The sequence below is a fragment of the Anopheles gambiae genome, chromosome 2 (assembly GCF_943734735.2).
Source record: "Anopheles gambiae chromosome 2, idAnoGambNW_F1_1, whole genome shotgun sequence".
In the NCBI taxonomy this organism is placed as follows: Eukaryota; Metazoa; Arthropoda; class Insecta; order Diptera; family Culicidae; genus Anopheles; species Anopheles gambiae.
The window spans coordinates 94,845,846-94,871,460 of NC_064601.1; the positions used below are offsets into that span (position 1 = coordinate 94,845,846).

Sequence of the window (25,615 nt, forward strand, 5' to 3'; positions counted from 1 at the left end):
TCCCCATCGTGTTGCGCCCTGAACGTGGCTCGCGCGGATTATATGGTGGCGAGCGGTTTCAAACTAATTCAAACGTTCCGCGACTGTTCACGCGAACGGACGTCCCCTCGGTCAGAGCAGCAAGAAGCAAATCGCGTATCTTCCCCTTTCCCCACCCTTGGTCCGTGCCAACAGGAACCAAGATCTCGCAAGCGTTTCGTAATCCGTCTTTCGGGTTTCGGTGTGTCCTCGGTCCGTTTTCGTTTGTTTGTTTGTTTCGTGGCTTCCGGTTTCGTTTCGGCGCAAACAGTGCTGTGAGCAGCGCGAGCGATCAACGCCGATCATCCATCCTACCAAGATGCTGGAGAAGGAACCGGACTCGATGGCCGTGACGATGAAGCAGGATTATGCTGCGAGTGAAGTGTACAGCACCACTAGTGAAGCCCCACCCGTAAGTGTCGCCTTGTCTGACTCTCTGACTCTGCCATCTTTCTCATTCCGACCAATTGCATTCATCTCATCGTCCAAATTAAAAAAAAAGCATCTGCCAGGCGCTGAAGTTTTAGAGCTTTTGTTTTTTCTTGTGAAAATTCTGCCCTGGCAGCTGCCAACTCAATTGTTGCACTCCTCCACGTAGCTGCAGCACCGGAAGCTTTCCAAGTGATTTTCTAACGCTTGTACTGTGTCGTGATGATCGTGTCAGACCGTGTGCAACACGAAACAAACCACACGGCACACGGCACACCACAAGCAGCGCAGCCCCCATCAGCATTAATGCGCACACCTCGGGAATGCATTGTTTGGTGCCTGACTGTGTGTGCGATGTAAACCCACAGCTATGAGGTCAAACCAACCAACCAGTGTGTCAGTGTGTTTGGTTTTTCGTGCGATTTTCCCTCAGCGACAGAGACCGACAGTCACTGCTCGTGATCTCGTGTCGCCGCCGTTTCGAACTCTTTCATCACCGACCCGGGGGAGTTGTTGAAGGGATTCGGTTCCACTCAATCCTACTACATCACCTACCCGGTCCACCTTGGATGCAAGGTGGCCGGGCGACGAGCGTATCCGGCTTGCCGGCTGAAAGTGAGACTCCGCGCTGTGGCACAGACAGCAAACGAACACACGGCAGTGGCAGATTTGTTGCTCATTTACATCTTCTCTACCCCCCTACCCACTTTTCCGCTGTTGGGGTTTTAATGCGCCGAATCGATTCGAATCGTTTCGATTGCAGCTGAAGCTATAAATCGCAACCCGAAGCGAAGATGGTTCTCGGCTGGCAGAGCAGTGCCGCTTGCTTGCCGTCTTGCGATCCGCGCCAGCTTCCATTCTTAGCAGACCCGCAGCGCGATGACGCAGGAGATGTGTGTTAAGGCTATATTTTACTCAGCACCATCGAGAGACCTTGAGAATAATAATGATGCTGTTGATGCTGCTGCCGATGCTACTGCTTCATCTTCGCTACGGCAACTGTTAAGAGTGGTTTCTCGGTAAAAGCTCGCTGTCGATTTTTGCTTCCAACTGGACGGAGCGTGTTTTTTGTCGTTCTTTTTTTTTGGATTCAGAACAAACATTGCTTTGCGGCCTGGGGAGTTATTTTGGTGATGTGGCATCGCTTGCACTTGGAGAGCTCGTTGTAAGATCATTCTTTTGAAGCTCAGATATGCAGAGCAGTGAAGCTTGAGAACTCAAAGAATTGACCTCCAACAAAAAAACTCTCCATCTTTTTACTGTTTTCAGAAGTAGTTTTGATGTTTCACGGATCTACCTTAAAAAAATGATTGTCTGATTCGCGCATCGGTTCCCATCGCAAGCACAGCAAATAATTTGCCCACAAAATCGTGATCCACGTACACTCGATCGTTTGCCTATGGTTTGCGTACCTTTTCGAGCGCCGATGAGAACTGGCCGGTTTTGTGGATCGCCTTTTTGACAAGCTAGCAATGATTCGCACCCTACAGGGTACGTAATTTATGACTTCAGAACTGTAATTATGGTCTTCTAATTAAAGCTGGTGCTTGTTCTGCAAAACGGTTCGCTTTGAAACACACAATTTGCTCTTCGTTTTGTACTGATGTCAAGTAAAGGTGTCTGCCATTAATATTAATATAAAGAAAACGAAGTCTTTAGTGACTGACGTGAAAGTAAACCACAGTTTCATGGTCAGTTACAGACGAGAGGAATGAAAGCATGACATTATCACTCCACACAAACCATCTAAAATAGCGGATTATGTGCACTGAGCTGTACCTATGCAGCTACTAAGCGTGTAACAATTAGAGGCAGCTGCAGTTACGGCAACGCGCAACCGGCACCATCTCACCATGCCAAATGCAATCCGTTCCGATGTGCAGCTACATTAATGTGTCACACAGTGACAATGACACTGCATTTGCAGCTAATGCATGAAGAATCCTAATTAAAGCGATCGCGATCCATCGGCACCCCGTTCCCGTGGTGAACCTAAAAACGCACTGACTCCGAAAGCAAATGGATTATCAAAATCGGTACCGAACCGTGGCGCTTCTGCATGTGGACGCGCGCGAGCACCCAACAATTGTCTCATTTTTGGGCGGGTTTTTGTTTTTTGAGATGGTGATGAGGGTGGTGAAAATTTCAGCCTGTCCTACAGTGGGGAGGGCTCCTCTCTCTCTCTCTGATGCGTTGGCGATGAAACTAAAAACACAACACCATTGTTTTGTTGTGCTGTATGCCTATTGTTGCCCGCTGACCCGATACTGCCGATCACAACGCAACGTCCCTGGCCCCGTAAGGCACCATCTGCCAACCAGTGTGCCATCCTTCTCGCCTGCCATCCCCTGGGTTAAGTGCTTTTATTTGCGATTCACGCGTACACTGTCCAAAAAAAACACCCCCCCCCCCATCGGTGGAAAACAAAGGCAGCTGGCGCGAGCGAGAGGTTTCTCGTTTGCCAGTGCGTTCAAGTCTTTCGATCGGTCAAGTATTGGGGTGATGAAGTCACTACGGCCGGGAGTGTTTGTTCGGATTCATTGCACCTTCACTTGCCGGGCGGAATTTATGCACTTTTCTCAACCGTTTTCGAAGCATTTATCTCCTCGGGGGAGGGTTCTTCGGGTTTGGAACGTGGGCCGAGATAAAAAAAAAAATACGATCGTCACGGAATAATGAGCCGCCGGTAGCTTTGGGAAGCTTTTTTTTACATCGACCCTCGGGGGGAAGGTGTTTCTATTTCCATTTCATTGCTTCTTGCCTCAACACAACCACGCCAAAGCATCGCAGCAGAATTTGTAGCACGGTCGAAAACAATGCAGACCAAACCAGCAGCTTGAACGCCTTTTTTCCACAATCCGTCAATTCCACCGGCAATCCGGCACAATCTAATCGCTTTTTGCCCTGCACTCGAACCGGAATTGCCGGATTTACTTCCCCTCCTCCTTATACTGGGGTAATTGTTTCCTCCTCTTCCTTACTTTCGATTCGGTTACGCATAACACTTCTGATTAGTTAACAAGATGCAATTCTCGCAAAGCCCAGCAGCCGCAGCCAAGCAAAAATGAAAGCAAAAACCGAAAAACAGCAAAACGGAAATGCAAAGGAGATTGCTGTTGAAACAACCCACAAAAAGCGGCGGCCCAAACGGCACACTCCAGCAAAAAAAAAAAAAAATATGGAAAGGAACAAGGAAACGAACCGCGCAGCATATGCTGCAGCAGCGCATACAAGTGTGAGGAAGGAAGCATACATAGCCGAACGCTTGGTGAAAAGAACGGAGCGATCGGTTGTGCGTGAAACAAACACTCCTCCCCCAACACCGTAGTGGTTATAATAACAGACGTTACATTTAATTTTATTGAACGTCTATTACCGCGCCACAGGTTCCAGTGCCCCAACGCGCGCGCGATCGTTGGTGATTTGCAAACGCGGGCATTGGCGTTGCATAATCAAAACCCTTTCCCCGTTGTAAATGTTGGGCGAATGATTAAATTTCCTTTCCAATTAGATCGCCCGAAAACAAGGCAAAGCACGCTTAGGGGTAGGGGTATGCTTGAGGAACAGCTAACGCATTGCCAAATAATTAGCCAAACCAGGTGTGTAGCTGCCTTAGCGCCTTCCAGGCAAATGGGTTCGACCAACAAATGCGTTGAGAGAATTCAGACTGCTTTTATAGCTGCGTGTCTGTCAGTCACTGAATGTTTTGGGGTGTTTTGTTTTTTTTTTTCGAGAGGTCACTTTGAATTCGAACCTCAAAACTGCCCCCAAGTCACGGCTGGAGATGGTGCTATGTTACACAAAAATACGAATAAACGTCCGATTTAATTAAGGCTCCCCTGCTTGGTTCGTGTTCTCCAACTGGCGAGCATAAAACGGTTGAATCCCATTGGAAATTAAAATGAAACCTTTCCACTACAATTTCTGATTCAATCGGTTTGAAGCTGCCATCCCAGTGAAACATAGTGCGAACAACAACAAAAAAAACGCAATCTTTTCAAAGATGGGCAAATAATGATTTTCGCAACATGAAAACAAAAAGCCAAACAACGTTCGCTCGCTTCTCGTGCACCGTGTCGCCTCACCTGGCTTAATTGGCGAACGTGTTTATTTCCACCTGGATGTGGTGTCACTTGAGCGTTAGTGATGGTGGTGCTGGTGGTGGTGGTGCCAAAAAGCGATGGACACGAACGACGACACGGTTCGAAACCGCGCTGGGAAGTTCTGGTCGCGGGTATTGATTCTGTCGTGCGCTCGTCGGCGCTTGCGGCCATGCCGCGGCAAGAAGTAAAAGGATGATCGGACCATGCTATCCCAGCTACCGCTCTAAGTTGACCTAGATCTTGGGGCCTGCCACTGCCACCACACTGATCGATCAGCGAGAGCGACAGAGAGGAGACGTACATGTACATCAAATCCAAACAAACGGCAGCTAGTTCATGATGAATTCATTGGCAATCCGTTCGGTTCGGGGCACCATTTTCCATGCTCGCTTGCTGGTTTTCCCTCTAATGCATTGCAGCGTAACACCTGCCAAAGACAATCGAAACGCTCCACCATTCGCTACGTTACACATTTCAATCTCGTTTCGCCCCCCCACCACCACAGGGCGACAGCCCAAACCAATCGATTCGATGGACTCGAATTCGTTCTCCGCGAGTTGTTTTCTATTTTTAAAGCTTCATCACCGTGGAACAAATCGCCTCTTTCTCCGTATTTCTTTTATTATTATATTTTGCTTTTCGAGATGAGCTTTGACAATGCTTTCCACCCTCCATTTGGTAGTTTGGTGCTCGATAATTAAGCCGTTCTTAAGGTGATTGTTACGGCGCACTCGTTGCACTTGAGCTGTAAGTCACGAACGGTTTCGAAAATCGAACGCGCTCTTTAAAAAGGGAACAAGGTGTTTGTTCGTTCTCTGTGTCGTTCTTCTGCTCATTCCCATCGATTGTGACACGCAGGTTGTGGCAGTTCCCTGCGTTCAAACTGTTCAAACACAAACATTGCACATGGTGGTTGTGATGGTGGTAGTACTGCGTCTTTGCTACGGGAATAAAAGGGAAGATAGAAACCAAACACGAGACCTGGAACGTACAAAAGACGAACGAGATAGTTACCGGTCGGTGCGGTATTTCCCAGTCAGTCATCAACTTTAGAGCAGCTACCATGGGGGAAAAACGGCCGTGCGTTGTCACGTACTCGACCGACGTGCCGATATCGAACCGACGTGCCTTTAAAAGGGAACCGGAAGACAAAGAAAACTAATCATATCTTGGTGGAGTGGAGTTTTATTGTTTCTATTTTTAAAACTTTGTCAATAATGCACATTCTTGTCGGGGAAACCTTTACTACGCCCTACGTCTCACCTCGCTTGTCTGTAACCTACATTGGGTAAGGTTTCCCATTAAAATCTAATTACTTAGGGAGCCAATCGAGAAACGTCTGAGACACAATCGCCCCGAGTGAGTGGTTGACTGACCGCAAAAATACCCCCGAAAAACTGTCACCACCGATTGCAATTGCACCGCATAATTGTTGACCTCGTTTTGCGCACTGAGGCGAACTAAGCCGCGAGGCAAATTTCTATCGTTTTTATGTGTGCGTGTGCCGAGTTATAATACACAAATAATGGTGTGGAAACGCTCAATTCAGCACACGCGTCACCCCACCATACCTTCAGGGGGAAAGTAAGGCGTTAAGCAATGCTCTCCGCCTGTTTGCCCGCTGGTTTCGTTTCGTCGCCGCGGCGAGAGGACAGCAACAGTGTGGCAAATGTGCAACACTTTCGCCATTAACCGAAACCGCAAAACCTTTCACGACCCTTTGCCTTGGGAGACACCAAAGTAGTCCCCGCGGAACGAAGCGCACACGCAAGCAGCGAGCAAAGAAAAAGAACGCTCTCCGAAGCGGGGAGCGGATGATATTATCCGATTTCGAAATGGTTTATATATATATTTTTGCCCTCCAGTGCCAATCGGGGTTTCTTAACACACGGGACAGAAAGTTGCAGCTCAAAAAACCCCAGGGCCAGGGCGAGACGCATCTCGCCAGGCCGGATGAAACTGAAAGTGAAGTAAAAGTTTGATCGTTCCCAGCAACAGTCGTCGCCTGGGAAAAGGGTGACACAAACTCCCACGCCACAGCCGAGACTGTTGGGAGCTGGTGGGAGCACCCGAAAGCGTTTTCGCTACGGCTGGCTGCATTCAGCGACAGCGGCTTACTTCCTTCTAGGGGTGTGTGTGTGAGTGGGCAAGCAATAATGCTTAACTGTAACAAACTTCAACCGGGACAGATACGCCACGGAGGACCACGGAGGAGCAGAGGTTGACAGTAATCGATTACCATATAAAGTTGGTGCTGAATTACTCTCTGTGTGCAGTTTTGTGTCTGTCTGTCTGTCGGTGCAGAAGTGAAATGGGGAAATGGAAAGCGAATTTATATGCCTGATTTTGTGCGACTTGCTCCTTATACAAAGACACAGCATCACAAGACTGCGTCGGAGATATTACGTTACGTACGTTAGTTTAGTTGGCAAAAATTCGGAGTCCACTCCTATCTGACTTTGACATTTGGATACAACTCCGGAAGCTAGGTCCACTCAGCATTATTCGGAGTCGTTCGGAATCGTCTGGAGCCGTCCGAAGTCATCGGGCGTCGTCTGGACAACTCCGAACGACTCCAGACGACTTCGGACGACTCCGAACGACTCCAGACGGCTCCGAACAACTCCAGACATCTCCGAACGACTCCGACAAACTCCGAACAACTTTCGGACAACTCCGGATGGCTCCGAACGACTCCGAGCGACTCCACGCGATTCCGGACGATTTTCGGATAACTCCAGACTACTTTGACTCCAGACGACTTAGGCCGACTCCGAACGACTCCAGACATCTCCGAACGACTCCGAACAACTTCGAACAACTTTCGGACAACTCCGGACGACTTTCAGACAACTCCGAACGACTCCAGGCGATTCCGGACGATTCCAGTAGAACTCCAGATGACTCTGACTCCGGACGACTTTGAACGACTTCGAACCGGACGACTACGACTCCGGACGACTCCGGGCGGAACTAGTGATTCCCATATGGCCGGAGTCGGAATCGGATTAGCAATAGTCGAAGTCGGAATTGGAGTCGTGCGTGTGCTCTGGATTACTATTTCCAATAAAAGCCTGCGTCATTGGCACCCAATCTCACGCAAACACCGTTCCTTGAGGCTCTTCACGATGCAGGGGAAATGATGTGAGATCTGAGCAAGAACCCGGTAACTGTTTCTGTTCCAATAACAACCACCACCACAACCTTGAACAATTCGTGATTGTCTCACGTTCTATAGGACGAATGGCCAAGCGCAACGGCTCCCACGATCAGCACCAGCATGATGAGTGCACACTTGAATTTGAGCACCACCATAACCAGGAAGTAATTAGTCTTACCAACGTCATCTAAACATCACATCACCCTCTCTCTCTCTCTCTGCCATCGTCTCTTGAAACGGTTGTTGGATAATTGATATGTTTCGTTGTGCCATGTAGCAGATACTTGAAAATCGATACCCCCGCGGGGGCCGACGAGTTCAACACGATCTTGTGATCGCGCGAAATTGGAAACTCATTCCAGCACTTAAAGTGTGTACCCGATGGCGATGGCAATTGGACGGGATACACGGGTTTTGGGTTTGCCAATTGTGAAAATAGCCCAAAACAAGGAAATCATAGGCTTTGGCTTGGAATGTTTGCTTCCAGTCGTCAGCAGAGGGCGTGATGTTACCTTACCCGTGCTTTAGCTTTGAAAGGTCGGAACAGGATAATTTGACACTTTGAAGCGATTGCTGCAAGCAACCCAGGGGGGAGAACAAAAGCTTTTATCGCTCGCTAGCGCACCTTTGAAAAGGTTCCAGAAAATGCACGCAATTAAAGCGTGTTTGCGCCAGCCCTAACGCAAGGGCAATGGGAATTATCTGCTTAACTGTGGAACCTTATTATGGTTTATAAAACTGGTTGTGTTTAAACCCCAACAGCAAAATCTCCAGCAGAACTCGAGCCCGAGAATTGCAGATCGTTCAAAATACTCTCCAATGATCGTAGGTTCTCCATCCATACCTCCACCCACCTGAAGCTCCCTTTAAACCAATCCCAGGGTCAGTGCGGCCACGGATCCGAAACAATAAACATGTCGGATGCAATGGTTCTAGCCGAAGCTGACGTGGTTCATGCGCCATGGAGCGTTTTGGCTGGCACGCACAAAACAAACCCTTTACGATTCATTCGTGTAATGACCGTCCGGTGCTATTAATGTAATGAGGGCCCATTTTTGTTGCTGCTGCTGCTGTCCGCTGGTTCCCCTTTTTTACGTCTCGTCGCTCTACTGCTAGGCTGATGAGCAAATAACTACGGCTCCCCCACCATCAGCACACTCCAACTAACTGATGCTCGGCTTCTGATTGCTTGGCTAGTTTGCGAGAAATTACCTTTCCCCTCTGGTGATGCGGGTGGGGGAAACAAAAACACAGAATGTAATACTTCCGGCAAGAGCGGCGGCGCAATGGTGTCCAGTTCGGATGCGCGATGAGGTTTTGCAGACAAAAGTGAAACTTTACACACGCAAACACGGCCCCACATGACCTAATGAGGGAGTTTCGCTACAGTTGATAGCAGATTGGAGTAATTTAACGCTTTGCTGCATCACTCTGGATCGCGCGAGATAATGCAGGCAGGAGCTGGTTCTTTCTGGTTGGCCAGTTTTGCAAAACCAAAAAAAAAAAATTGAGTAACGATCGAATGATCAATTCTTGGCAGGTGATCATCTCTACCGGCAGCTCGCTGTTGAAAGCAGCGTCAGATCATTTATAAGGTCTTGCGAAGGGTTTGTTCCTCTCGTGTGGTTGCACAACATGTACGAGCTCCCCCTTGGCCTCCCTTGCACAGAACGCAGGGAACCGATTGAACCGTGCCGTAGAAGGTGGTAGGAGATTGATTAAATAACTTCTTCACAGCAGAGCGAGAAAAAACAATTCGACTTCTTCCATCGAATAATTGCAATGCGATACGGTTAAACAACCGATTAGACACGGAACTCCTGCTAAGACGCTGGTAAGACGCTTTTAAGACGCCAAGCGAAGCGTAAACTTGCTCTAGCGGAGAGCAACACAACAAAAAAAAGCACACACATAAAGGGTTTTTTGAGACGTAACATCCCCTGACAAGACCCGATCGGTTGGTACGATGGATTATGACTTCCAAGCAGCCAAAACCCCTTCCCCCAAAAACATTGTCCACAAAGACTCACCCTTCAGCACAACATAGAGTGTGCGCAAAACAATCGATCCCACTGTCCGCCTGCCTGCTTGTCGGTTGGTCGGTCGTTTCGTCGGTTCGGTTTCGCTTTTCATCGTGCTACAAATGTGGGGCACACATACCCGCGCGTGTGCGCTTAATGAACGACAGGCAGGCCCAGACTTGCCCTAGAGGCCCCCGGCAGACAGATTAATGCCGTCGTCAGGCAACTGACCGCCGGTGGTTGGTTTTGATTGACGGTCGCTTGCTTATTCCGATCAGGGTGCAGCTTCGTGCCGACACCGAACGCATGTGTCGATCGGGCTACTTTTCGGCTTCACCATTGTAGGTTAGCGTGTTTGCTGGCAAAACACATTCGCTGCACATTGCGTGCAAAACAAGCCACGGTGGGGTGGGACTGGAGCGCTAAAAATAACGCATCACCTCATACGGTCAGGCGGTCAGAGCAAAAGGGTCACAAAGGCGGTTCAAGACATGATCGTGGTTGAAAGTGATGACTGTTTTTTGTTTTGATTTTGTCCGTTTTCAATTAGCTAAGAAAGATTGATTTTAATTACCTAAAGTGTGTTAAAACAAATAAAAGGGTTTGAATGTAAGGGGAAAAAAGTGGAAATCAACTTCCACGCTTAACAATTCCCACCCTAACACACACACACAATCTTTCTCACCGGAAAATCGAACAAAAAGGTACGCACGCGCATTTTTCCGAACGCCCGCCCGCCCCGTATTTCTAGCGTGAGTACAAATACCTTCCCAGCAGCAGCAGTAGCAGCAGCTAGTGGCAGTAGAAAATAGAAACACTGACACATTAAACCCCATTCCGCGTTGGCGTTGCTGTGGTGGGAAAATTGTGGGAAAATAGCTCACAAATAGGTGAAACCATCGACAATAACTCGCAACGGAAGGGAACTAAAAAAAAAAACAAAACGCACAAACACTGCCAACTGTCGGGGTCAGCCGCTCAAAAAAAAAAAGGGAAAGGAAAACTGCATGTCCAACGTGCATTCAAACAGTAATTTTCAGCCTGCACACAACACACAGCACACAATTTTCCGTGCACAATTCCCCCTACCAACCGATCAGAGCAGGCGAGCGCGCGCGCTCGCGTTCGTTGCGCATTCGCGCGTTGAAGTTTTTCCTCTTTTTGTAGCCTTTTTTTTTTGTTTTGTTGACGCCGATGCTGATGCGCCAACGACGGTGGTCTCCGGATTTTTGCCGACCAAAAGCAAGTAATCAATCTGATGCTGCCGACCAACCAACGATGCACAATTGCGCACGTAACGTAAACGGGGTGTTGCATAAGTGCGCCATTTACATTGGGCGGGAAGGGGAATTTATTTTACTGCGCTCACCACCACCACCACCATCAGAAAGGAAGATTCGGTTGCAAAACTTTACGTTCGACCTTAAGCGACAATTAAAATGGAGGGTTTTAAAACAAAACAAAAAAGAACACCCTCAAATTTTAATCGTTTGCACTAAAATGGTTTCGTGCTTAATTTAGATGAATGTTTAATGGGTGATGGAATGAAGACGATCCGTCTCTGCCTCTCTCTCACTTGGTGGCACCCAAAAGCACAAACTCAAGATAGAAAAAAAATAACAAAACACAGTGCTTGTGAAGATGGATGATGTCAGCAGAAGGTTAGCTTCGTTTTTGTTGCTGCGCTTCTAATAGCGAAGCGATTCAAACATTTTGGGGCCTGCTGCTCACCCTGCCCGGAAAATTACCATATTCACGTTAATGATGTTAGCGCAAAGTACTCTTTATGCCCATTTCGTGGTCGTGATGATCCACCGCGACTCTGCTGAGTGTGTGTGAGGAAGCGACTGTGTGCATGTGAATGGTGTTGTTTTGCTTTTTTTTCTTCGGTTTCTTCGCCTCAGAAGAGACCCACACTTGCTTCTTCAAAATCGTTCTCGAGTGTGCTTCAAAACGCAACCGCCGTCTTGCCACCGAGCTCAATCAGCAGTGCACAATTCACGTCGATTCACGTATGCAAATGCCTCCTTCGTTTAACAGTGCACGGGGGGCTGGTTGAGACGCTTCAATCAAACCAACAATTCAGTTCATCAGTTCCCTTTTTCGGTAACGGACGATGAGTAGCTAATGTTAATAATGAGCGCACACGCTGAACAGACATGGAGATGATCTCGCACACCTCCACTCTTCGATCCTGATGTATGCAAAATACAAACTCACGCTCGGCGTACGATTTCTGAAGCTCGTATTCACACCCCGCAGCTGTAGGGCAAAGTGCTGATCGAGCATGATGATGCTGGCAAAACAACATGTACGGCGTGAGATCAGCCGATCAGGTCGATACAAGCTGTGACGTGCAGTTTCCTGCAGCACTTACAGCCAGACAAGCTGGGCAGATCTTTGTGTAATCGAGCGAGGTCAAGTGAGCAAAAAAGGCTAAACAAAAATATCTCTTAACGATCCACCGTCGGTGATAAAGCAAACCCGCGCTCATTACGTTGCGGCAGCTGGGAATCAATTAAGGGAAGAGAATGTTTTACCACGATACCTTGCCACAGCAAGCTGGTTCAGATCTCATCATTTGCCACACACACACACACACATGCCACCCCACCAGGGCAAGCGATTTGTAAACAAACTAATCCCGCCTCATTTAAAGCCTTCTGCTAAGCTCACTACCTATTTCTTTTTAAGAAAAAAAGCCGCATTTCAAATTCCATCCTCGAGAGGGGTAAGGGGTCGAGAGCTTAGGATTTTCATCCGGGAAAGTGTAACCTTTCTCTTGTGACCTTCGGCCCCTTTCCCGCTGGAGAAAGAGGGTTCCAATTTGCCCCGTTTGCGCGCAGCGTTGATTTATTTCTGTTTAATTACTAACCACGGCTGTGAGGAGCTTACGGGCGTTCGGGCTAATCTTTACCCTTTTCTGGAAAGGTTCATAGGCTTTATCAGGCGTGACTGAGTTGACCTGGAAAAGGGGGATGATGTGCAATAAGCCCAGCACGGTGAACAGCAGTAAATCATCAATCATAAAAGAACCGAAACAGCTGATGAGCGACGGTGTGGAACGATCGTGTTGGTGGCAAAGTTTCAGTTACCTTCCCTTGCTCGTAATGCTCTATCCTGATCATAAATTGTAAATTTCGATTTGAAGTAGACCGATTAACCGGTGGGTAGTGTCCTTAGCGAACGATACGATCTTAACTGTGCATCCGGTTGCTTATTTATCATTTTGATATTTAACCATTCCTTTCGATTTTCGAAAAAGTTTACCTCCATTACGTGACATCTAAAGCAAACAGAGAGCAAAAGCGGGTCTGGTGGGACTCCCAGACCCAAAGATAACATATATTTTGCTACGAAAACTTCCCCATTTATTTTTGAATGGAATTATACTGGAATTATCCCCCGAAAAATCCCCACAAATCAAAGCAGGAGTTTACTGCACATTTACTTTCACTCTGAAAGTCTATTCTCCTCGCTTTCTGCTTTATTTGAAGGAGCTTTCTATAAATACCCATGAGGCAGAATTTGCATGTCAGCTTTGCAGGTTGAAAAGCTGATCGATTGACACATTTAAAATCGTTGCCAAAAAAGACATAAACGAACCAAAACTGCAATTGATTTCACTTTGGATTTGGAATCACTTAAGTGCTTAGGATCATGCTGCATCATCTTGCTACCTGTAAAGTGACAAAGTTGCAAACAAAACTACTGATTGTGCCTAGAGTAAGGGGTTTTCCCATCTTTACGCCTTTCTCTCTTTCCAATTTCACAATTCGCCTGCTCCCGGACACATTCGCCCGGCATGATGTCAGCCGCACAAAAAGGTGGCAAAGTGTTGAACGCGAATATTGACACACAGCTGGGCTAAAAACAATATTGATATGTTATTGAGCATCTCCCACATTGCCCATTCACTTTGCGGGGAACTTTCTCACTCAAGTGAGGAGCTTGTTTTTTGCAGTTGTTCTCTCTTTGGGCGGGTTCGTCGCTTTAGTCCCCAACGGCTCAACAAATGAAAGGGGAAGTTTTATTACTCAGCGCTCGGAACGGTTAACGTTCCGGGGAATATATTTATATCATACTGCTTCCCATCCATATATCGATGGAACGTCCAACCGCAGCGGCTAGGATCGTTTCGGATACCGCATATAAGGAGCGGCGATTACGAGTGTTGCAGCAGGCAAACAGCCAAGCCGTCGGATGACGACGTAATGCGTACGTGTGCGGAATACTACTGGGCCGGCAAAAAGGGAGCTTGACTCGTTTGTCCCCGTGTGCAGTTCTCCGATATGCTAATGCGAGCTCTTTCCGGTGGTTGGCTAAGCCGGATGCGCTCCGCGGAGACAGCGAGCGACCGGAAATTGGAGCTGAATCGAACCATTTTGTCCAAAGTTTGTTGGTTTCACAATATCTTGAGCCTATTGTGTTTGGCGATTGGCATTTCATGGTGCAAAAAAACTCCATCAATGACTTCTACTTATGCATTTTTCACGATTTGATCAAATTTCTCAACAGTTTAGTAATTATGCTCTTTCATTCTCTTCTTGCAGGCCTACAAAATGCGCCAAGCCAACTCGGTGAAGATCGCCAAGATCATCGCGATCACCGTGGTGCTGTCGTCCTTCATTCTGGGATCGTTCATCCTGGCCTCGTCATACCTGCAGGCGAAGCAGTCCTGCGACCAAATGCAGGCCCTCGATGCCGTCCTCAACAAGGAGCTGATGCTGGAAGCGATGCAGCAGGTAAGTTCCATTTGAAGAAAAAATCCATTAGTATTCCACACAGAAAGCCACTAGACGGATGTGTCAAGATCATGGCCACATCGAACGTTGTGTGATCTTCAGTATCATCTTTCTTTTCGCCTCCCTCGGGAGTCAAGTACATGTGCTCACCGAAGCATACACAAAAAAACTGGGCGGTCACGCCCGTTGTCAACAGTTTTGGCCACGTACGATTGCGAGCCCGGTCAGCCGGAAAGCTATAAAACAAAAGCGTTTGTAAGCGAATAGGAAGACCCCGGGGCGGGCAGGCGGCTAGTTTGTTTTCAGAAGAGACAGTACGCGGAGAAAGACACGCGGCTGTACTTCAATGTTTCTCGCTTGCTTTTTTTGTTGGTAGTCACAACATTGGGGCGCTTTCTTGGAACAGCATGGAACCAGCGCAAGACGGCGTTGGTTTCCATAAACCACACAATTTATTTACCCCAAAACGTCAAGCAATTTGTAGACCTTGCAGCTCCGAGGTGTACGCGGTGTGTTGCTATTCTCGCTGTAGGAAGCATCTTTTTTGCTGACACCAAAGAAGCACCTAACCTCAACACTTCTTCGGGCTAGCAGTACTTAGTAGAGCTAGCAGTGCATGACGATTTGCCATCATCACACACCGGAAAGCTTTTAACCTCGTGGTTTGGTGTTGCGGGCCCCGCAGAGACCATCTTTGTGCGGAAAGAGGACCGGTCTGCAGATGCTGACCCACCTTGCTGAACACCTCACTGACTTGAGCGTCCTCTACACTATCCACCGCATAGTACACCACAAACAGGCGAATCGTTTGTCGTAAACCACTTATGCCGATTGTTCCTTCATGATTACCAGCTGGATGACGTTTGGTGAGTCGCACTACGTGCGAGATCTCCCCGTTCACCAGCTTTCGGCTCCAACGCCGCTGTGAGGCTGTGCGGCGATCGTAAAAGTCAGGCGGCCAGAAGGCATCGCGAGCGCTTGACAGCTTTATGGTATGTGGGGTTGTGTGCTTCTCGCCATCTTATTTTGTTTTATTTCCAGCTGGCACCCGTACAAGACGTGCTAACGCATGGCAGTGTACAGCTTTACGAGTGGCGATAGTTCAAGGTTCTGTGGTATTGCGGGGAGGGATAACAAAACGCTAAAACCACGGGACCATTTGATGCCTCGTTGAATAACGTTGATGGACCGCAGCTAATGGGGTTATCGTTCGGCTATATCTTTTGGAACTGGCAATTGGCACGTTTTATCACTGCCCGTTGGTTGTTGGCGGCGGGTAGTAGGGGGAACTTATCGAGCGGAAATGTGAGCATTTGTAGATGTGTAATATATGCGTTAAGGTGCAATATTTCTTCCAGTATGTCAAGCACTATCTAAAAAACATACCTGACATAATCAGATAGCCAGAGAGCTTCCTTCAAGAGCCGACCAATATGATCCGCATTTCAGATGTTACAAGAACCTTGTATTTAGTTGTAATCTTCATCACTGATTTCAAGGAAATGATTACCAAAATCGGATTTCTGAAGGCTGCAATTGTGAGTGTCTCAAAGATCCAATGTACACTCCCACTTCCCGATGGAATAACCTTCTCGATAGAACTAACTATTATTAATTACCCTTCAGATGCGCATCGGAAGATGCCACTTAATATCCCACAATCAAATGACCGTTTAGAACACTCCCTCCAACGACGCAACGGCGGAGAACCAATTCCGATGCTAATTGTACTGCGATGCACTAGTCACCGGGACGCAGAGACATCCATCCATCATAAATACCCTTTTCGTGCGGTTTACTGCTCCAATAGCACAATGCATCCGACTGTGCCCTAACCGAAAAGCCGAACCTAACGATGTGGGCATGACATTTTGGAAAATCAAGGACAGTTCGTGACTAAGCGGTGCTCCTCTCCGATGTAATCACCCGCTAGAATGACCAAGACAAGACAGTTGGAGGTTGATGGGAGGGTTGTGAAATGTATAAAATATAGCCCTTTTTTATTACAATTAGGTTCGGAGCTAATAGCCAGCGACACAGCGACACCGTCCGTTAGTGACGCTAGTCAATCTCCCTTTAGCCAGTGACGCCATCTTGAAGTCGCCGTCTATAAATGGTTGTCTGTGGAGTTTGAATCGCGCCTGTTCTCAACATTCCTTCAAAAAAACCGACAAAACAGGTTTAGTAAACGGTCAGCGAAATTGTTTATCACCGCTCCCGAGGTATCAAAAAGCTGTTTTGTTTTGTTTTCCTTTTTTTTCTCGAGAAGTTTAACGCCCCGTGACAGATGATTCTCGAAACGGGAAAAAACCAAGCTTTTCGTTTGTTGTGCAACAATCTGGAAATTCTGGTTTCATCTCGAAACTGAACAAGCTCAAACCAGTTTCGCTCCAAAAAAAGAGAAGCTTTTTCAGACGCAATAAAAATCCCCATGGACGGAGTTGTCGATAAGAAGAGCTTCCTTTTGCATCTTATTAGGGTGGCAGGGAGGGAGAGAGCATGAGCATCTTGTGTATCATATTTCCTCTCTTCTCTTGTAGCGATGTATCAACAGAAGGCGAATTGACACCACCTTGTGATCGCAATCCGTTTGTCCGGTTGTGTAACGTCGGGCCTCCCCAGGGCACCTTACCGGATATTAAAGCTCATTACACTGACTGCCGGTGCAACTACTACAATTGCGCCGCAGCTGCTTTCTTATCATCCCCGAGATTGAGCGCAATCGGTGAGAAAATTAGACAAAGAACGCCGACAGTAGCGGCATGTAACAATCTGTGGATCGGGGGGAAGATGCTGCTCTCGCACACGTTCGACCTAGTCTGTCGTAGGCATTTTATTTATTTGCAGCCTTCGCGTGGCAAATCTCGGGGTTTGGGAGATTCGAGAGCCGTTCCCAACGCACCATTTTTTTGCCGCAAGGTTAATTAAAGCCTTGATCACCTTCCGATAAGCTTGGCAATGGGGGTTAGGCAATGATTGGACGAAAAAAGCTCTCTATCTAATGCTATCTCGAACAAGCGCCACGCTTAACGCAAGCTGCCGGCCTCACCTCACACACAACAACAAAAAGAGCGCACTTTGTAGATGCGACTCCACGTGATTAACGTTCGCATGTTTCGTTGACGGCGATGCAAACGCGGTACTAAGGGCAGGAACAAAAAAGAGATGTTCCAGATGTTGCTGTTCTAACGAGTTCGTGACTGACAGCTAACAGGGAATTGGGACAGTTGGCCGTTTTTCTTGCTTCGACCCTGTCTACCGAGATGACAATTTAGGTAACAAAATTTCACCTGATTTCCCCCTTGGTTTCAGTTCAAACCCCTGAACGAATCGCGCCCATAGTGCCTTTTGCGCGCGATTTCGAAACGATTTCAAAGTTTGGAATGTCCGATTCCCTCATCCCGAGGCACGTTTTCCTACCCTGCCGTGGTATCGATCGACCCTTTGGGAGCTGTTGCACAGGTTGGGAGAGGGAAAAACAATGAGCAATTGATTTTCTATAATTTGTACCTCCAAACTTGGAACCCTGGAACCTTCCGCCATCGTGTAGCATCGCCTAAGCACTCGAAACCAATCGCCCCCCCCCCCCTTCCAATCCCCCACCATTCCATCCGACATGCTAATAATGGAGGGCGGCCCTCACCCATCCACAGACGAACCAGCCAATCCAGCACAATCGTGAATTGCGATCGCGATCGTATCATTAGCGACTCACGGTGACGCAGTTCCAACCCATCGTATGGATGATGCACCGTTCGTAGATCGTCTTTTTTTTTTTGTTCCTCGGTACGCAATTGATATCTAAGGGAGAAGACACTAAAGGCCAACCCAGGGGGTGTGGTGGTAGTGTGAAGATGCGCTGCTGCTGCTGCTACTCCTCGTCTCTCTTTTGGAATTGACGATCGCCGCTCAAGCGCGAATGCATTGCGCCAACTGTCCAGGCGCTGTGTTGGTCCATGGTTTTATTCGTTTGTTTGTTTTACTTTTAAGTACACAATTTCTTTTAATTACAATTACGTAAAGCAAGAGTGCTCTATTGCCACCCGCCCGCTGTTGGGTTGCGTGTGTTCGTCCGACGGGTGGGGGTTCGTCGCTTTGATAGCACCAACCACAACCAAAGCACAGCAAAAGGGAAGGCGCGAGACAGGAGGTTGGTTGTTGTTTTGCCCACTGACCGGATTTTGATTCACGTAACATTAAACACCCTCCATAACCGTGCTCTGCGCGGCGAACAGGAAGAAAGGATATAAAAACAACAAAAAAACGCACCGAAAAAAGCTTTCCATTTGTTTCGTTCGTGATCGAGTACACTTCCCACTATCTACTTTCGCAAACAAGCGTGATGTGGGTGGCTTTTTTTGCGAAACAACATCACGCACATCGTGTGAATGATGTTTGCAACGTTTCTGAGCGGGGGGAAACCATCAAGACAAAACAACTACAAAGCTCTAAAGCAAACGGCGGCAAAGGAAGGATAAATGGAGCCTCGCCTTTGCTTTTTTAGCCGGCAGGCAAGCAGGCAGGCAAAGACAAATTATACTTTCGGTTCGTCGTCTGGCTGTTGTCAACAAAACGGCGTCGCTCTAGGCAGCGCTGTTTGTCCCGAGAGTGTCATTTATTGTTTCGCCTGCCGGCGAACGTTTCGCTTTTTCTTTCGACGGGATTTGGCACTAACCACCATCACCGGCAGCGAGAAAACGATTTGTGCAAAATGTTTATGAAACACGTTAAATAGTGACACACTGTGCAAGGTTCGCCCTCTGACAGCAAAACAAACATCCCGCGACCAAAAAGACCCGGAGATGTTTCATTTTCATTGCCAAAAACTAGACGACGAACCCGGCGTTCGTTGTTTGCCAACCTTCTACGGTTGATCATCAGGTGACTGGCGAAGGTGGTTCGAGGTTTGGCTGTTTAAGTAGCTGATTAGCATGATGCAAAATGCGAACCGAACCGCTGCCCGTTCACGGACCGATCGCATGATCGGCGCCACGGCCGCTTTTCGTAAATATATTGCAAACGGAACGGAATATGAATCCACCAAGCCGCCGTTCACCACTCTGTAAGAGTGATTTCCAAATGTACAAACAGACACACACACACACACACGCACTTAAGCCTTCTCTTTTTGCACGTTGCTGATTGCGCGCGAATCAGTTGAAGATTGCCGCTAAAAGAGGGTGGTAAGGCGACTTTCTGCCCCATTCGTGACAGATCGTTTACCTCTCACTTTTTGGAGGATTTGTTAATGAGCCGTGTACTCATTGGGACGAGAGGGGGGAGCAGTTGGTATATTATTGTAAGCAAAACCAAGATGCACCTTCAAGCCGCAATGTGTGAATGACTCATACTGGGTAAGTTGAAATGAAAGTGAAACGCGATATGTGTCTCGCTTGTGGCACACAGCATCATATTTAAATCATACTGGCAGATCGAGTACACTGTCTGCTAAGAACACAGAAGATCGTCCCCCGCTGATTGGAAGGGGTTCAATAGCCTTTACAAACATTAAAACCCCGTTATATAACGCGTCCCTTCATCTCTTAAGCCACGGCTTGAAGACAAAAGAGGCGGCAGCAGCATCAGAATTTCAAATCCACCAGCACCACTCCAGTGTGCCAGAGTGCCTCACAGTGCAGCATCTCCCGCTGATTTCCATCCCAAAACTTCGTCTTCGTTCCATCGGAAAGGTCACTAGACTTTAAATGGGAGGCCCTTTCGGTGCAGGTCTGTGGAGGATTTACAAATCAAAAGCCAAACGAAACCCGCCGTGAGCCGAACCGTTCACCGTTTGGTGGCGTTTGTGTGTAAGCCTGCCACATAAAACCAGTCCCTCCATCCCCCTCCCCTGTCGCTTGATTAGGCCCTGCGCGTAGATAACCTAACGATGGGTTCGTCGCTTACCCCTGGTGTCGATGAAATCATCTCGATCTCGAGCGCTTCTCAATCTCGCATTGAATCTGAAAAATCCAAATGCAATCTGTACGTGTGGGAGATGTGGGAGAAGTAAACACAACGCCCGGAGGGGGGGGGGGGGGTGGAGTAGGGGTAGCATGAGCAGTAATAACGGGTAAATAATGGTAACAACACAAACCCGCGCAAAGAAAGTAAGCATTTCGGGTGGGGTGCGAAAAGTACCACCGACCAAGCCGGCCGCCCGCTAGCTTTCCGAGTGCGCCGACGGGATTGTGGTAAAACCACTTTCACTTTTCTTTCCTAGGCGTTGTTTCCATGCATGAGTGTGTGTGTGTGTGTTGGATGCTGGCTAAACCATCCCTACAAAGCCGTGGCTACAAAGAGCGAGCAAAGAGTGTGAAGCGAAGCGAAGTTCAAAGGTCCACCACCGCGCTCTTCTTGCCAAGGACTAGCCCCTTCACTACCCCCCCCCCCCCCCTCTCCAAAGGGTGCACAAATGGATGGGCAAGCCCTCTTCTCCGCATGCTGCTAGAAACACACAGGCGAAGATGAAGTAACCGCTGCCAAGCGCGCGCCAAGGGGGTTCGTCGCTTGTGCGGCGGTTTGAAAATAAAAGCGATTCATCGTACATTCAACCGATCTGCAGCACCGGGCGGCCCACAGTGGTGCTACTGGAGGTCTCCGATCCGATGTTTAGGGGGTCTTCGCCACCATTTGTACCGTTGCCCCGAGTGCACCCGAGATGGCTTGTGTGCACAACTTCACTGTAGAAGGTGAAGAAGACTGACTGTTTTTGGACTCCTCACAGCAAAAAAAAAAGGTCGTTTCATAATCGCTACTACGATTTATCATCGCAGCGGATCGTACCTCGTAGGAGCTTCTGGCTGTAAGGCTGTATTGTACTGCTTAAGTGCACGCTTTTTTGCTGTTTCGAATGCTTCACTATTTTTGTTACGACGTATTCAACTAGGGTGTGTAGAATGTGCCACCTTTTGACTGATGTTTACCACGCGGCAGCTTTACTAAGCGTGTAACGAGAGTGTGTAATTGCACAGACAGTTGGACGGGAAAGCGCGCCTGACATACGACGGGGGATAAGAGATAGAGCTCGCGACAATCTGTGGCTAATCGTGTGACTGATGGGCATTAGTGCCTACCATACGTTGCTGCGATTAGAAGGACAGTACATTTGCAACATCATTATGGAGGGAATGAAGGGTAGTAACATCAAGAGTATTTCGCGATCATACAAACGATGTGCTCTTGTGGATTGGGAAATGTAAGACCGGAGCGCTATTTGGGCAAATCATGTACAACAAAATAGACTTATTGCATCTTCTTGAAGATTGAAGATCACCTGGAAGTACTCGTCCCACCATTGGCCTAACCAAATGCATGTGACGATCGTGATCGTATCGTGACATCTACACGCAATCCACACATCACACGCATACTCTCTATCGATGTACGCACGAAACACCAAACATAAAGAGTCATTTTATCACGAATCTAGCGTAACATCGACACCGAATAGACATTACAACATACAAGGTACCGAGGGACATACCACTAGAGACACGTTGGGACTTTCGTAACTCCCCGGTTTTGACCAAATCCGAGCCCCACTGGTAACTGCAATGCATGCAATTCCCTTATTAGAATCGCCATATGCTTCACCTGACGAAGAGTTGGAATTCCAATAAAAACAGCCACTTGGCCACAATCCGATACCATGGGAAAGAAATGGCTTTCTCCCTTCCCCCCGAATGCCGTAACACGTAGGCGCTCTCGTTATCACGCATTATCATTGTTATCGTATCGAGAGTTGGTGGCCAAAGGGTTTTCCCAACAACGCCCGCGAAAGGCTATGTAACCGTGTGTTTGTTTGACACGCTTTACGCAATGTTACTTGCAGCGCGTGTAGGAAGTGTAAACAAGTCTTTTTTTTTGGGGGGGGGGGGGGGAGGGCTTTCTCTGTACCGACGTCCGGCATCGCTGGTTACACTAAACACTTACATCATTGCGTCTTGTTACGAACTGTACAAATGAACCCGCAGAAGAAGTTGGAGTTGAACTAACACATCGATTTTTACTTACTTTTGTCCAGGAGTTGCCAAAGGCTCAGGCACTGATGCAGGACAACCTGTCAGCCGATGAGAGCAATCTCCAGACCATCGATCGGGAGGAGAGCAAGAAGCACAAGCAGGAAGCGGAGGCCCACAAACATCACAAGGAAGATTCGGACGAGTCGGGCGACTCGGAGGATGAGGATGATTCGTCGAACGATGGCGAAAGCGATGAGTCGATCGACATGAACAACCGTCACCGTGTCAACCTGCCGCTCGATCTGCATCTGACCGATCTGGCGAGCGCTATCCTTCGGGAAAACCAGAAGTGAGTAGGCGCTTGGGAGCAGGAGTTTGGAGTGAGTGGGATATTCAACTTCGTTTTTCTGTCCCATTTCCTCGCAGGTCCCGCATGAACTGCATCGTGGAGCGACGCCGTTCTGAGGAGTTGGTCGATTCGCCGCCGAAGATGGTGCGCCTGCCGTTCGGCATGGATCTGACCACGGACCCGAAGCAGCAGAAGGTTACCGGCGAGCGCATTGCCATCTTCTGCGAGTCGGGCAATGAGCTGAAGTAAGTGTTGTCAACTACCAGGAGTTCTTTACAGTAGCGATGTGCTCTTTGGAGTGCACCCACGACTCAGATCCGACTCCGGATATTGTTAGTCCGATTCCGACACTGGCAAAATCCGAACCATTAGTTCCGCCCGGGGTCGGAGTCATCCGGAGAAGCCCGTAGTCGTTTGGAATCGTTCGGAGTCGTCCAGAGTCGTCCGAAGTCGTTCGGAGTCGTTCAGAATCGGTCGGAGTTGGCCGGAGTCGACCGGAGTCGAAGTCTTTTGGAGTCGCCCAGAGTCGATCGAAGTCGACCGGAACCGGAGTCGGTCGGAGTCAACAAGAACCGCTCGGTACTTGATGTAACTTCGACTCCAACCAATTCCTGACGACTACGAAGACTCCGAACGCCTCCGGATGACTCCCACTTCCAATGACTCCAACCGATTTCAGATGACTCCAACCGATTCCAGACGACTCCGAACCACTCCGAACGACTCCGGATGACTCCGACTCACAACGACTCCGGATGACTTCGATTCCCAACGACACCGAATAACTCCGGACGATTCCGAACGACTCCGGACAATCACTACTTTACAGTGTACTAACAAAGCAACTCCCTCATAATAGGAACGAGGATGCCGAGCCTGTCCGCCAGATTCTGATCCCGATCCCGCCAGTTCGTACCTTCGGCCCGCTCACCCACCTGCCCCAGCAGATGGGACCGCCCGCCCAGACCATCATTCGCCAGATGCCACGACCAATCTTCCCGATGCCCCTGATGAACCCCCACCAACAACAGCAACAGCAGCAGCAACAGTCTCAGCAGCAGCTGCCCCCGATCCCGGCCTCGATCATGCAGGCCCCGCGCCCGGACGGACCGATGGGTCGCCCGAACTTCCATCCCTTCCTGCAGCAGCTGCCCCAGATCATGGCCGCCCAGATGCACCAGCAGCAGTCGGCACCGCAGCCTCAGCCCGCCGCCATGCCACCGCACACCGAGGTTCGCATCCATCTGCAGCGCGTTCCGATCCCGGAGTTTATGCGCCCCTTCCTGCCGCCCCAGATCGTCCGCAGCCAGCCGGAACCGGAACAGCAGCAGCAGCAGCAGCCAGCTCCCCAGCAGCAACAGCAGCAGATGCCCCAGCAGCAGGAGGTCCAGATCCGTGAGATGCCGATCGACATGGCGATGCACAAGTTCCCGGTGCCCTCGTCGGAGGAGATGAACGTGGCCGACTTTGCCGCCCAGAAGTTTACCGAGCAGCTGCGCTCGCTCATCGCCCGCATTGCTGAGTCGGAGGAGAGCGAGGAGGAGACCGATTCCTACCGCAACGTGCCCGACCAGGAGGGCCCATCGCCACACTCGGACGAGCGCGAGCTGCAGGAGCAGCAGCCGCCGCGCCCAACCGAGCCGGAGATGGCACACCAGGCACAGGAGGAGCAGGAGCATCAGGTCCAGCACCAGTCGGAACAGCAGGTGGCGCAACAGCAGCAGCCCGTGCCGCAGCCGATGCTGCCGATGGGACGAATCCACTACGGGCGCAGTCTGCTGACCCCGATCAGCCTGCCCGGCAAGGTGGTGGAGACGTCCGCCTCCGAGGAGGATGCTGTCCGTCCGCACTGTAAGTATTTTGTTTGTCTCGAAGCAGCACAATCGAACGTACGCTAACGATCCTTTTCCCTTCCCGCTGCCTTTCCAGATGTCCAGCCACGATCGGTTTAAATCGATAGTAACGACAGGAGAGGGCTTACACAACACCCCTAAAGAAAAACGGTAGCAGCACCTCTTTCTCTCCACAACACCCTATGGGCTTGTTATTTTTTCTCCCTTTCTCCCGTTTTGTGTACGTGCTACCCCAAACAAAACCACACGCCGACACAAATTGTGATGTGATTTTAAAAAATGCAGAATTACCACGCCACGGACACTTATCCTACCTACTACCACATACATCCTACTGGACAGCAAACCCCATCAGCGATAAATCAGCGAATCTCAACGTGGTGTGTGGTTGCCCGCACGCAAAACAACATCACCCTTCAAAGAAAAGGGAATGAATGAAATAATGTGTATATATGATTTTGGATTTGAACAAGGGAACGAATGGTGTATGCGTCTGCCGAAGCAGCATTAAACATCGCCTTCGGCAAGAAGGATTGAAAAAGCATTAACTGGATTGATTAGCGCGTGTGAGTAATGTGTGTGTGAAGCGCAAAGAGCGTTTCTTTGGACCACAATGCTCGAAGTGATAAGTGAACGCGCCGACGCATTTTGGGAAAGCGAATGGAAGACGAGTGGTGTGTTTGTTGGAACATGGGAGGGAAAATTAAATACATTCCGTGTACAAGTACAAGCGCGAGCGACTTCAACAAGACAGTCGGCTTTCGGAGATGGTTTTTACTAATTGAGGATCCCCTTTTAGCAAGCAACAACATACAAAAAAAAAACCCCGGCAAGCACACCCATTTCCCGCCAGGGGAACGATGCAGCAAGCAACAGCAAACAAGCTGAGTTAGACAGCATTCAACTGTGTATGTTCAAAGCTGACAAATAAATCTTATAAATATGATTTTAAAAACGTGTATGATGCTTGTCTCTT

At 48.8% G+C, this 25,615-nt stretch overlaps 1 protein-coding gene across 1 annotated transcript; it reads left to right on the top strand.

Annotated features, from left to right (window-relative positions):
* The first annotated feature begins 44 nt into the window (after positions 1-44).
* On the top strand, positions 45-25,598 carry LOC1276736 (putative mediator of RNA polymerase II transcription subunit 26). Its single transcript, XM_316114.5, has 6 exons — positions 45-430; positions 14,285-14,476; positions 22,500-22,786; positions 22,864-23,031; positions 23,646-24,637; positions 24,716-25,598. Exons 1-6 carry the CDS (start codon positions 338-340, stop codon positions 24,736-24,738), a joined length of 1,755 nt encoding a protein of 584 aa, XP_316114.4. The 5' UTR covers positions 45-337; the 3' UTR covers positions 24,739-25,598.
* The last annotated feature ends 17 nt before the right edge of the window (positions 25,599-25,615 follow it).